This window comes from Meriones unguiculatus, chromosome 1 (assembly GCF_030254825.1).
Source record: "Meriones unguiculatus strain TT.TT164.6M chromosome 1, Bangor_MerUng_6.1, whole genome shotgun sequence".
Taxonomy (NCBI): domain Eukaryota; kingdom Metazoa; phylum Chordata; class Mammalia; order Rodentia; family Muridae; genus Meriones; species Meriones unguiculatus.
In genome coordinates this window covers 161,711,107-161,725,735 of record NC_083349.1, presented here as the reverse complement: position 1 = coordinate 161,725,735, position 14,629 = coordinate 161,711,107, and the positions used below count along the sequence as shown (strand labels likewise).

The 14,629-nt window shown below is 41.1% G+C and overlaps 1 protein-coding gene across 1 annotated transcript in view; it reads right to left on the bottom strand.

Moving 5' to 3' along the window:
- Positions 1–235: 235 nt before the first annotated feature.
- Positions 236–14,629, bottom strand: part of Bmper (BMP binding endothelial regulator) — a 236,489-nt gene continuing 222,095 nt past the window's right edge. Inside the window, exons 14-15 of the mRNA XM_060371035.1 lie at positions 9,516–9,646; positions 236–1,613 (exon numbers count right to left, since the gene is read on the bottom strand). Of these exons, the coding sequence (XP_060227018.1) occupies positions 1,432–1,613; positions 9,516–9,646 (313 nt within the window). The 3' untranslated portion in view covers positions 236–1,431. The remainder of the gene's footprint in view (positions 1,614–9,515; positions 9,647–14,629) is intronic.

The window sequence follows — 14,629 nt, the reverse complement described above, 5'->3', positions numbered from 1 at the left end:
AATTAATACCTCAGCTGTTAAGAGTGCACGTAAAATCTGCACATATGCTTTCGATAAGCAAGGGCAATGTTCTAACAGATTTTGAGTGTCTTCTGTTTTCTATTTAAAATGTGGTTTATTTTAAAAGAAAGCTAATGTAAGGCATATAAGCGATCTCTAAGTAAAATTATTAAAACTGAGTTAATATACTTAATTTATAGAAATACGACGCAGGACATCAGGAAGGAAAACTGCATTTGTTTAAATCTTAAGCCCTTTATTTACTACAATGCAGAATATTTTACTTTTCGACATCAGTGGGTGTGGTGGGGTTTTCTGCTATTGTTTTTGGTTTCTGACCTTTTTACTTATTCAACAGAAAACAAGAGCCAATAACTGTTAGTAACACCAGTAAATGATAGTGAATACAGACACAACTCTCTCTTGGAATGATGCTAAAACAATTTGTCAGCAGATCTTTCTCTCAGTCCAATACTGGAAACATATGAATATCCATCAAGCAATGCTCGACAGTAATGATACAGAATTGCCCAAGGCTTTCATTTCACAGTGACACAATGTAGATGGCCTCTATCTACTCAATGGATTTGCCAATTCTAAATTGCTCTGAGATTGAGAAAAAGTAGTATTTCTTTACATGTTGTGGAGTGATTTCTCTAAATATCTTCTCATGCTCAATAAAATGTCATTCAGACACCCCTTGACTTCAGTGCATGACATACAAATGGCCATATCCATTGCACACATAAATAATGAGGGGACTCATGGGATATGCAAAAATGAAAAGAAATAATTTGATTTTTTTTTACAATACCCTAATGAAAAAAAATTCATATTTCTTGGCAGCTATCCAGTTTTGGAAACAATATCCAGCTATGACCCAATGAGGTCTAAGAGCCTCCCTTTGTTTTGCACTCATTAGGGCCCACCCCCAATCTCATGCTATCTTTCTCTGGCATACATTCCGATCTTTGGAAATAAGAAATGCCCTAGACAAAGTGTCCTTCCCCAAAAAAAATCCCACTCGAAAATCCTGACAAACATCTTGAATTAATGCAGGCAGGCACGAGGGCTCTCAGGAAACATCCTCAGAATGACAAACACATGTAACTTTAAAGACACCTGATAGGTCTGCATGCCACCTTATTAAATTAAAAGCACCTGTGAATTTATATGATGCATCCAATGGCTTAGATAGTAGTATTCTAGAAATAATACATGTCTTATAGCAAAAAATATACATATAATAATCCACCTATAGTTTATATAAATGATGAAATGTTTTGAATATATCTATATATCTATATATATACACATATATACTCTGTGTATTTGCAGAATCAGGCACACAAATACTACAGTCCTTCATTGGCTCTTGCATGTCAGTGTCAAAGACACTAGATTTCAAAGTCCCGTGGACTAGAACAAAGGTCATCGCTGAGGACAAAGGACTGGCTTGATGCACCGTCCCTTATGAAGGACCAGATTTGCGGGACAGTGGCAGCCCGCAATGCATGGCTTGTTGCATGGGCCAATCTCATTCCAGTTGTCACAAGTCTTCACACAGCCCGGGCCACAGGTATCGTAAACAGCACCGTGTTTGCACTGGGTAGCTAAGGAAAAGAGAGGGGACAAAGTCGTAAATTAATGGCCATGGTAGCTCCTCTTCAGCATGAGACAAGTCTTGTGGGCTACGTATAGACTCTGCCCCAACCAAAGTTCAGATTTACATTTCAGTGAGGAAATAAGGAACAGGTAACATTTTTTTTTAACACTTTGGGAATTAACAAGCCTAAAGACCTGTTTCCTGGGCTAATAAACCTTAAAACAAAAATAACAGTAATCAAAGCTTTCCATTCCCAGGTAACTCAGGTCATAAATTTGTCAGACTGTTAGAAAATCGGTAAGGTTATTTAGTTGCTGCAAAATACCATGATAATTTAACCATGAACAATCTTTCCTGTAACGAAGTTATTATGAAGAAAAATATCACACACAACTATTTCACTATTCAAAGTATGGAATAACACAAGGAAACAATCAGGCTATTTAAAATATGTGGCACATTTTAAATCAAAGCCATCATGGCTTGAACAAATCAACTTGAGACAAGTTAGAGGAAGAGTAGGATAGTGCCAACTATGGAAGAATCAGATGTGTGACCACAGAAGGGCCACAGCTGGCTGGCTGGGTCAAAGAGTACAAAAGTGGATATGATGACATAGACAAGTCCTAGCAGTTTTATATCTTTGTTAACTTAGAACTGAAGTGATTTCAATATTATTTCTGAGATACTGAAAACTCATGAATAGATTTGTCAGAAAGCAATAATGCAAACATTCTGGAAGTTTTATGTAAACTTGACTTTTCCAATTATCTTAGCTCCAGTGACAAAGAAAGGGGCGGTGGTTCCTTCTCAGCAATGGGAACTTGAGACATGTAGGCAGAGAGCAGGGATTCTCCAGAAATACCAACAACACTCCAAACTTCGCTTGAAATTAATTTTAACAAAACTAATAATGACAGAGAGTCATTTTTCCTTGGTTTAATTTCTGTTTTCGTCTGTGTAGTGAGAGGACAATACCTGCTGAAGGACTGATCTTGAAACTATAAACCTTACAACTGTCTGTTCTTAATAGACCTAACTTTGAGCCTTCGGAGCGATTGAAGTTACCATAAGCACTGGTATTTGCCCATATTTACCTAATAGCAAGTTGATAAAAACCATTAAGTTCTATGATGGCTTCCAGGATTCCGATAGCACTAGTTAAAACCAAACAAGCAAAGAGGTGACCCATCAAGAGTTACCAGTTGTTTCTCTCACACATTATACCTTTTTAAGAGTTCTTTGAAACGGGTTTGAGAATTATTTGAATGTTACCAATTATGAAACATTTTACTCCGGGGCTGCTGAGCTAGTTTCTGTGGGTTGAGTGATGGCTGTTCAAGCATGAGGACTTTAGTTCATGTCCCCAATACCATAAAGCTTGGTGTGGAGGCACATGACTGCAGTCATAGATATAAAGGAGAAATGACAGGCAGCTGGAGCTTTTTTTTTTTTTCACCAGCCACATGTAGCTGATATAGCTAGCCACATAAAAAGACACCCAATATTGACTTCTATCCTTCACACATGCACACACATGGCCATCCATACATGAACATCCAGTTACACGCACAAATATTTGACTTCAAAATTGTTCTTTTATGGGTCCCTATTAAATCATGGCATATTTATTTAGCGTTTATTCTCTTATTGGTCCATATTGAAAACTGGAAAGTATTAAATATAAACTATTCCAACCATCTGTTACCTGACTGATCCATTTCAGAGGGTAAGTCATTAGTGGCTCTCACTGGTCATCATACGGCAACTATAGTGTTATTGATACCTAAGCCTGACTCGGCCTTTTAGCTTTTTAAGGCTTCTTCTCACCTGTAACTTCCTGTCTAAAAATCGTATTCTCTACCCTTTTACACTGTCTCTCACCCCCTTCTTCTTTACACCTACTGTGACCTGAATGGTCTAGTATTTGCCATTTGTCAAACTCGGTGAGAACAGAGATTTCGGCCTGGCCTATCACTACAGCTCGGGAAACTGGTTCATTTGGGGAGGGGGAGGGCATGTTAAGTAAAAGGCCATCCATAAATACTTGCTCAACAAATGAATGAGGCAGGGGAGTAAACATTTATGCTTGTCCTTAGGAATCTTTCCTACCCTTCTTTACTTGTTCTGTGCTGTGCTAAGCTGTCCTCTGCGTGTGGCCAAAGATGCTTTCCATGCGCAGTTACAACCATCACCACACTGAAGAAAATAAAGACAGTGGGGACAGGTAACTCTGCCCCTAGCATCCACCTGCACTTGGCCCCAGTAGGACCTTTCTCCCATCAGAATGTCTTCATTGCTGGATTCCACCATCCCTCGTTCCTAAGACCTAACTCCTCCCTGGCCTGACTGGGCCCAGGAGAGGTAACAGCTCATCTGTAATTAATGCAGGGCACCGACCTCCTCTCCATTATTTCTTTAAGCCTGTCTATAACTTTTAAAATATGTCCTCTCTTACATATAGTTGATCAACTCGAGTGTGCCCAGATGCAAAACCACTATTCTGTCCCTTAGTCTTATACTCCCTGACATGACCTCTATCCACAGTCTAACGTAACATTCCATTGGTTAAACATTTTATCTCTTATCTCTACTCCTCAGGTTGTCAGAAAGCACTTAGAGCCAAATCAGTTGCTCACTGGGACCAAGTACTAATATGAAGCCTGGAAATCATCATCACCACTGTCCATCTACTACCCATAAGGTACAAATTCTAAGCTCTCTCTCTCTTTTCTTACTGTTACTTTTCCCTCTTTTCCCCCTCTTTCCTCAACCCTCCCTCCCTCTCTTCTTTTTCCTCCTTCTCTTCCTGTCTTCTTTCTCTCCTTTTTATCCCCCAGATAGTAAAAGAAAAACCTTTTCTTCTTTATGATATTGGATAGAGGATGACAAGGAGTAAAGACACCAGCATTCCTCTTCCTTCAACATTCTTGATTTGTGCATCTGTGATATCTTTTAGACCCTTCATTTAACATTTCAAAGTTCTCTTTCCTGTGATTAACAGAATATCCTATTTAGACTTAATAGTTTGGGAACCCCCTGGCTGAAAATAAGTCCACATACAGTTTGTCTAAAACAATGGTGGTCACAGTTGGAAATGGCAATTATTGCAGAGCTCATGAACCACTGAAGAGGGGAAGGTGGGACCAGGATGTCAGTCATTTAAAATAAGTCCTTCCTTTCCATCATCAGACAGACTGGTGATTTTAACATGCAGTTGGGATTGAGACATTCCCTGGAAATGGCTTTCACATCCATGTTCCCATCACTACAGAGGTGAGCAACTGATGCTCCCAACGTAGGTACAAAAAAGGAAATGTATCCCCGCCATTGCCTTCCTCAAACTCCACAAGAACACGTGCTGACCCACAGCATGTACCCACTTAGTGTATGGTTTACCTGGGTCATGGGCCTGAGTTCCCTTCACTTACTTCATGACTGCCTCTCATTCACAACCCTGCTGTCTACTTTGTAACTCCCCCTTGCTATCTTTTGGTTTGCACATTCATCTTCTCCCTCTCTGTTAACCAAAGCCACCCCCGTGATAACAGACTTATTTTTCTCCTCCTCTCAAATGCCAAAGTATATGGAAAACTTTACAGTCATTTCACCCTCCTCTGTAATCCATTAACATTGTAAGCCCATCTCCCTCACCCTCTATTTTATTGAAGCTATTCCTTCCAAAGTTTTCACCAGATGTCATATCTGCTGACACCCGGGCAGCTTTCATTCACCAAAGAGCCTACTCAGTCATTTTAAATATTTGGCTTATGTCATTCTATGCCCTCTGCTTCCTCACTAACCCCTTACAGATGCACTCATTTCTTGGATGCCTGTGCTTCATCTTAGCACTAAATATTAAAATCATGTACTAGCCTGTTCCCCTCCCATTCTCTTGGATGCTGCCCTTTCCTTTCCATCTCCAATTCCAGTTTTATCTCTGTTTTTAAATTATAGGCTTCCAAATCTACATGAGCTCGAATTCTTTGACTAATATAATATTTTATCTAAATTCAAATGTCACCTCCTTTAAATAGCTCCTCGAAGCTGCAGATGCCTTTCTTTTCTCTGCATCCCACAGTACTTGGACATAATAGTTGCTTATTTGTTTGAACTGTCCAGTTCAAACAGTGCAGTTATGGGATGTGTGTATGAGAGACACACACAGAGAGAGACAGAGACAGAGAAAGACAGACAGGAAGAGACAGAGAGACACAGAGACAAAGTGTGGGTATGAGTGTGGGTGAGTTTGTGGAAATGTGTACGTGTGTGCATGTGTGTGTGTTTGAGTATGTGTGAGTGTGAGGTTGTATGAATATATGTGAGAGTGTTTCTAAGTGTGTGCATATGTATAAGTGTGTGTGTGTGTGTGTGTTTAGATGTGGGTTCTAGTAGAATTCCTGTCTTTGAGACAGACAAGTCAGGCACTTTACAGGCTGAGCTATCTTTCCAGCCCCACAGAGAAATGCATAGGATTTCCTTGTAACTTTGAAAATATACCAACTTCTAGTCACATCCTTCAAGATTATTTTTCAGTAAAATATGTGTGGTTATAGATTTGACTTATTCCAGAAGTCACTGTGACAAGCTCTTCCCACCCTGGTTGAAACAGGTGGACTGCTGAGGTGTGGGGGCAGCAGAGCTCTGGCCTGTTATAGCCCAGAGTTCTAACACGGGACTGGGTACAGGGGAACACTCTACTGCATGTCTGTTAGATCACTTAGGTTTATTTGTTCCTTTGCTTATCTTTTCCTTAACCTTGGTGGGTTCATTCTAATGGTATCTGACCCTTCACTCCATTTCCAACATGGATTCCTCTTGGCCAGTGTCAAGTTCATTTCTACACTCTTGCTTCCTGGCTATCTTTTAGCTTTTGTCCACTCAGTACTTTGTCCCCTTCAGCTCCTGCTGAATTTCCTTTACAGGGACATTTCTCAGAAGCATTCCCTCTTTCCCATGGTCTCCTTTCCTTATACCTACCCCGTGGATTCTGTGCTATAATCTCAATTCTTTTTTTCTTTTTTCTAGCTCCACTGGATCCCTTATCTTATCAAGTGCAGACATCTTTTAATATGTCATAATAGAAATTAGGCTGCAGAGAATAAGGAAGTACAAGGACCAAACAAGATCTATCATAGACTACCACCTTAATTTCAATTCAAGTTAAATCAATAAACACCTATTGGGTGTCTGATGTTAAGTGTGGGGAAGAAATGTGAGCCAGATATCATCTCTGAAATCCAGTTACAAGCGACGGGGCTCACAAGCAAAGCGGTGACACTGACAGATAAGCAGATCCATAATATAACGTAAGATGCACAGTTCTTGAGAGTGAAAGCAGAACACAGTGGAAGAAAAGTGAGAAAATACTGATCTAACACTGAGAACTGGGTAGGGGATCAAGTGAGACGGTAGAGAAAAAAATTACCATTGAGATAACAAAAAGTAAACCGAGGGCTGGAGATGTAGTTCAGCATCCACTTAGCATGTGCAAGGCCCTGGGTTTGAATGCTAGCAATGTAAAAATAAATAAATAAGAATAATAATTAGCTCTGACATGAACTCAGCGGCTGGCTTTTTGATCACCTCCACCTGAGGGGAAGAGCAGCCTTACCAGGCCACAGAGGAAGACAAAGAAGCCAGTTCTGATGAGACCTGATAAACTAGGGTCAGATGGAAGGCGAAGAGGACCTACCCTATCATTGGACTGGAGGAAGGGCATAGGAGAAGAGGGAGGGAGGATGGGATTGGGAGGGGATGGGGAATGGGCCTACAACTGGGGTACAAAGTAAATAAACTAATTAATAAAAACAAAAAGTTAAAAAAAAGAATAATAATTAGTGGAAACTTGGGAGACCAAAAACATTAGAAAGAGCTTCCCAGGCAGAGAGATACGTGACTCAGAGATTAGTGTGGACAAGACCAGGTAGCACAGGTATGATGGTTGAAGCTCTGTGCAGGCGGTAGGGAATAGTCCTTGGCTTGGTAGGTACTTGCCTACCAAGGTGTGGAGTTTGGGGAGGGAGAATGAAGATCGAGAGGGGCAGATCACTAGCCCGGGGCCAGAGAACGCAGGAGCCCTCACAACATTCTGCAAAGAGAAACCTTAGGCAGCCTTTAGGCTGAAGAATGACACTATCGGATTCATCTTCACTTCAGCACAATGTTTAGGTGATCCTAGAAAACAAGTGTCAACTAGAGCCCTTGCTTGCTCTCCGTGAATCCATTTGTTTTTCCAGCTCATGAAAGAAAAGGCTGTGATCTCTTTCTGAAGATTAAATCACCCGGGAGCTGAGTCACTCACATGCCCATCATCCTATTGCACCAGGACCACCTAAGAAAGTATACGGCAGCTTCACTGGGGCTGCCGTAACAGTTGCCTGCCTGGGCAGTTCTTAGAGGTATGTGGGCCAGCTGTTCAGGTGTGGCTGGTAAATCCTCAGCGATTCCAGCTCTAGCTAGGTTGAGACTTAGATCTGAGCTAAGGCTGTTAGGACTCTCTCTCAATTATTTTTACTTTTTTATTTTCACCTTTTGGCCCTTTATTACTAAAATGTTTCTCAACACTTGAGCTTAGATGACACGTATTCAGCCTTGCCACCTTTAACTCTCAGTAGTAGCACTGGCTGCCACTGACTTGAGCACCTGCTGTGAGCTGGCCACTCCTCAGGATGTTTTGTGTCCACATCACAATATTCACACCTTGATATGATGAAATTCCATAATGTTCCCTTTTCTCCATGGTGGACGTCACCATTATCTTAAACCAAGACACCATCCGTTTTACACCACGACCCCTTCAACAGTCCTTCTCAGCTACCTGTGTTCAGTCTCGCCACCCTCCGATCTATTTCTGGGCACTAAACTTTTGTAAAATAAGTTTTCTGAAGTCTTCGCTGGCCTCCTTCCACATTTCCTAAGATAGAAGCTAGATTCCTTCCCAAGGTCTGGAAAGCTCGTACATTCCAGCTTCCTCTCCACCCGTTCTCATTTGTGCTCCCCTTCCCCTTGATCGGCAGGAGCAAGGCGGAACGGACTCCTTTACGGTGTGATGAATAACTGGGTTTTTGCTTTCTGCGGCTCTTCAGCCAGGTTCTTGTTTGCCCTGACTCCCCTCAGCCCTTTATCGTCGTGCTAAAGCACCACCTCTGCTAAGAAAGTTTCCCTCTTTGCACTGTCCAATAGATTACCCCCTCTTCCATTTGCTTTCTCCCACCCTCACTGTTCTTTCTTCACACCTAACTGTTGTTTGCAAGTGTTTCACATAAGCCATTGTTTTTGTCTTCCTCTCTCACAAGACAACAGCACTTCAATGACAAGGAACTCATCACTTAGCATCATTAAAGTACACACAGCATCTAGCACAATTCCCACTGCCTAGCCACTTTGTAACTGTATTTTTGGATGGAGAGAGGCATCTATTTTACCTATGTCAAACAAACTAGTTAATGAGGACAAAGAGGTAATAAGCAGCGTTGTAGGAATTTGCCTGTCCAAGGGAGAGATGCATCCTGCTGGGTTTTGTTCAAAAACCTATTATAACAGACCATGTTTGTCCAGAAGACCTCAGATGACTGTGATGGTCCTGAATCTCCTTTGTTCCATGCATGTTCTAAGCTAGTTGTGACTGTCCATGTTCTAAGCACATCCAGCTGTTAGCTTGAAGTTGGAGGATTATGCAACAATTTTAAATTGTTAAAATGTGCATGTCACAAGGCATTTGTCTTAAGTGCTCTCTACTCTGCCCCATGGGAAGCTCCTGTGTTTTGTCAAGTTGAACCACCTGTGGGATGTTCCATTGGTCAAGGAGGGGCATGGCTTGTTCACAACAGCATCTGAGTATCTCCCCGCTGTTAACCTGACCATGGCAGTGACCTCCTGTGAGATGGGTCCCCCAGGGCTCTCTTACCTGCACAGCTCTGCTGAGGCTCCCAGTGCACCCTGATGCCCTCTCTCTGGCAGGCGCGGGTATATGCCAGAAAGGACTCACAGTAACAGTTTTTATGGACTGGACACTCGCACATGTCTGTCACACAGGACCTATGGGTCACAACAGAGAGGAAACATCATTTTAATATATCAGATTATGAAAGACCTGAAACGATCTGAGAGAAAAGGAGGCCTGAAAAGAATATAAAAATTCCATCGGCAACCCTAGTCCTCAATGACTCTAAATAGTGTGATGTCTTGTTTTCCTTTTTTGAGGGGACTATCCCAAAGAACTTGTTGCCATGTCAAATTTTTTTCTAATATTTCCACTGTTCAAAGAAGCAGCCACTACCTGAATTTGTCGACTAAAGACTTGGAATGTGGCTGGAGCCGCTGAGTAACCGAATGTCTGATCTGACTCCCTTTTAACTGCCATAGATGTAAACAGTACTGACTGTAAACTCCACCCACAGGGCAGCTCTTGGAGGACAGATGTGCTGCCATTGTGACTGTGACGCACAGAAGTGGTTGGCTTCCCATAGCACAGCCAAGAACACCAAACAGCTTGACAAGCACACAAAAGGCCATGGCTTTGGGATGTGCAAGTAGCACTCACTCTTGCAAGGTCTTGCATCCCAGTCTCACCTTCAGAACCCCAGGTAATGCCGCATTCCAAAGGGAGCAAGCATTTCAGATGCTTAATTAGGCCAAGCAGGGAGAAGGATTGAATGAGTATCTCCAGTTTGAATTTAAATATGAAAATGAATGACCAAGATACCAATTAAGCTGAAATGCGTTTGAAGGCAAACAAGTTCTTAAGCATCTTGACTAGATAGACATAATAATGAACATGGATCATGATAGAATATTACAGTTTACAAAATGCTTTGGCAGACGGTCTGTCACAGAATAATAAACAAGGCCTACTGAGCAGAGTTCCTGTGTCATAAATGACGAGATCATTTTACTCAGATAAATAGATGTACCCAAATTCATGCTCAGAAGTGATGAAAGAGCAAATCAAATCCTGCTTCCTGACTTTGAGCATTCTGCTCTTATCATATCATACTGAAATCCCCACCTCCACAGGCAAATATACAACTCCACAGTTTAGAGTTGCCTTTTACGTAAGAGAACTCCAAGATTAATAAAATTAAGCTAAGCTTACTTTCTTCCAGTCTTTGTTCAACAATTTCCTTCCTTGCTGAACCAATTTCAAGCCTGAATGCATAAAAATAATCAAGATTTTAAGTGACATATATGACCCTGAAAAGTAGCTGGGCCATGGCCGTCCAGCGCCAACACACAGATGTTCTTGTTGGTGTAGGACATGTAATCTACTGGTTGAAGAGAGAGGTCGGTTAGCACGAGGTACTAGTTAGGATACCACTTCACTAAGCAGCAGAAACTGTATTCAAGAATTGATGGCATTGCAGTAGAGATGCATAGTCCAGCACTCAGACATGGTCTTAGGAATCAGGACTAACAGACAGAGGAGACACATGGCTGAAACAGAAGAGCCTTTTGCATGTCACCGATGACTGTTGCCTTAGACACAAATGCCAGGGCCAAAAAACTGATCTCTCTCCTTCCTGTAGTAATCAAAGCTGTATTTCTTCATACTTTGATCCACCTTGGTTAGAGAAATCCTGTGAAATCATATTCCGGCAAATATATCCAGGCATTGAATACACAACGGCATCTTCGCCCTAGATGTGGCCTCTGAATGTCCCAGGAAAAGCCAGATTACTCTCTCCACTCCACGTTGCCAATGGGTCCTCATCCACCCTGTTTCCTTTCGTGTTTTAGTTTTCATTCCGGAAAACCTCACATCTATCATCTTCATGCTTAGACCTCACAAGCAGCACTGTTGACTATGTCAAGCTACACCCTTACTATCGTTCCTTCTCTACATCTCCAGTAGGCTTTTGTCTCACCTCTTGGTGTCTCTGCGGAGGTCTTTCCCCTGTCTACACAGCTCTCACTGGCATGGGGCAGGTAGAATGACATCTAATGGACACTGTAAGTGATGGGGGTATGTGGGAAAGGGTGGTTCAAAGAAAGGTTTTTAATTTTTTAACAGAAAAATTTAACACCAAAATGAGTAGTAACCCATATGAACGGAGCCTCCAGATAAATGGATTTTTCAGAAAAATGAAGTCTAAGAAAAGAGACAATACCCTACACTGCCCACAACAGGGGCCCATTTAAACAAACTTTGGTGATTGTCCAATGTAATATTCTACAGACATTCCACTGATGTTTTGGAATTATTAAAATACTAACCAGTATCAAATTTAATATTTTATAATCACATAAACAAAATAAATTAAAACAGATATGCTCAAGTGTTCCTAATGGCCGTCTTAGGGTCGTGAAATGATAGTCCTCACTTACTTTTTAGCTCTCTACAATTAATGCATCTCACGTCTAAAAAAATATCAAAAGAAACATGAAATATATTCATATTTAAGTCCTAATTTAGTAACTAGAGTTATAAGATAGAGTGAAACAATCAGAAAATTTCACAGTATCTATCTATTGCTCTTAGCTTTTAAATAATTCTACTAAAATATTTACAGTCTCTATTGGAACTTACTGGTACACACTTTGATTCAAGCCACTTCCTGTTGTCCTTGTCCTGCCCTCCTGATCCTGTGAACTTGACATACAGACAGACGGAACAGGTGCCAAAATAATTATACATACTCTTGCAGATCGCAAAGGAATTTTACCACCAGAAAACTAAAAGCATCTCGAAATATACTTCAAACCAACTTCAGGAAGGGGAAGGGACTGTTATTTAACGGTTCCATTCATGTTTATCACACTTAATCATTCAGTATGAGGAAAATGTACTTTATGACATGTGGCACTGAACTGATATGCATTTTGGGGAGATTACTATCATTTCTTCAATTGCTATGCATCAATATTGTATAATATAATATAATATAATATAAATATAATACATAATAAGTAATAAATAATATATAATATACTATAAATCCATGTTATAGCTTAAGTAGCAATATTTTAATGACTTTTAGTGTTGCTGAGATTTATGGCTTTTATAGTTCTGCTTTTACAACATTGCCTTGTCATGATTATGTTCTAATAAATGGGGAGTCTGTCAGAAGACTCAGCTGTCATTGGGCTAGTAGGGAGACAAACCACCCATACTGAGCTCTCCCAGGAAGGCTCTGAAGGCAGAACTACCTGCCTACTCTTTGGGTTTTATCTGTAAAGGACATAACAACAATGGGGGTGTGGAAAAGGACAGGGATGGGGGGAGAATGCCAAAGTTACTAGAAAAGGAGAAAATAAAATTGTGTAGAATTTCTAAACTCCTAGAGGGAGATTTAAGATCTCTAGCTGGCTGCTCTCCCAGAGGAAATAGCCTAAAAAAAATAAATGTTGTGTCTGTCACCAAAGAAGTCAGGGAAGGAGAAACTGGCCAAAGATTAGGCATCCATGGAAAGTCTTTTGCCCTTGGTGTGATAAGCCAGGGTCCTGGAGGGTCACTGCCCTGAGACTGAAAGCACCCCAGACCAGAACTCCAGATGTTGTTCCTGGAATGAGGAAGCCTCCAGTGCCAGTTGGCTTCCAACTCAAACATCATCATCAACGGGGGTGGATCCTTGTCTTAATCTTGAAGATGCAATTGTCAAGGTCTCAGAAACTGCCAGATGGATTCATCCGTCCTAAGTGAAACTTTGTGGAGGAAACCTTCCAGATGAAGTGTCTCCCATAGATCCTTGGGAAATTCAGTATCTAACTGACCTCAAAACTTGTTCAAATGAGCAGATGAATAAGGGTTTTATTGTTTGTCCATTTTTCACTAACTAATAGCCATGCCTTGCTGTCTGCCTTTTGTTCAGAGACATTTGTATCCTGTTTGTTGCTGGCTTCCTGTATTAGAGATAAAAGCTAATTCCTTGTATAGTCCCAAGACAGTAAAAAAGATAACTTTGTGTCAGTAGACTCCTCACTTTCAAAACTTCCTGATTTCCATGATGACCAGCTCTTCCTTAAGGAGATGCTATGAAATAATTACAATAGTACATTCATCTCGCCAAAGCTACTTTCTGCATCTTTACCTAGGTTTCTAAATGGGATCTTTTTCATGACCTGGCTAAAAAATATAATTCGAGCCATGTCACATACTACCATCCTTTCTAGAAAGCTGTTTTTCATAATGAAGGGGCTACACCCATCACAATCTCAGTAGTGGTTGCTGGAGTCTCTGCACCTTGTGTGCCTAACTGATGTCTTATTTTATCTGTTCTCAAGTACAATCAACTCATTTTCAGAAGATTCTTCAGCAGTCCAATTCCATGGTTGTCCTCCAAGGCCTGCAAACTGCCAAGAGTGGAGAGTGGAGATCATAAACCTTTCCATGCCCATCTCAGCCAGAAGTAGTCAGATTAACTTGATGCCCAACTTCTAAATGATTCTGGGTTTCAATTCTTCAGGGGATTTGCTAGATACTGAGTTTTATATTAGCCGGATTCAAAGCCGCTAGGGCTGGACCCTCTTTCATAGTTAACAACTTGTAAAAGTCAGAGACTCCAATTGTAGGACTTGGAGCACTTGTCAAAATTAGTGGGATCTGAGTCATATATCCTTCCCAGAAGTTCACTAATAGATAACCATTGAAATCTTATTAGATTATTATTTAGCTGGAGGCTCTTTCTTATAAAGGACAAAGATTCGCCTGTAACACTCATTTCAAGTGGGCCTGTCAATCACAAGGAAACCCCTCAGCAAAGTTGTCTGTTTTAAATGTGGATAAGCATGGTGGTCCCTTTGGCCATTGTTTACTCTCGCTCCTAGAGGAGTGTTCCTCTTTACTCTGCAATAAACTATCTTCTATACTTCTATACATATATGCACATTTATGTTGTCCTGTTTCTGCTTCTCCCCTCAGGGTAATCCAGGATCCTTGTGCACCAAGGTGGGCTGAAGAGAGGGAAGCTTAGCAAGAGCAGGTGGGCGCACCACAGAATCTGTTAGCAGTGGGTATGTGAGAAACAGCCTTCTTGGGAGACAACTTCAGAGAGACTGCTCACTTAATTGAGGAGAGAAGGGAGG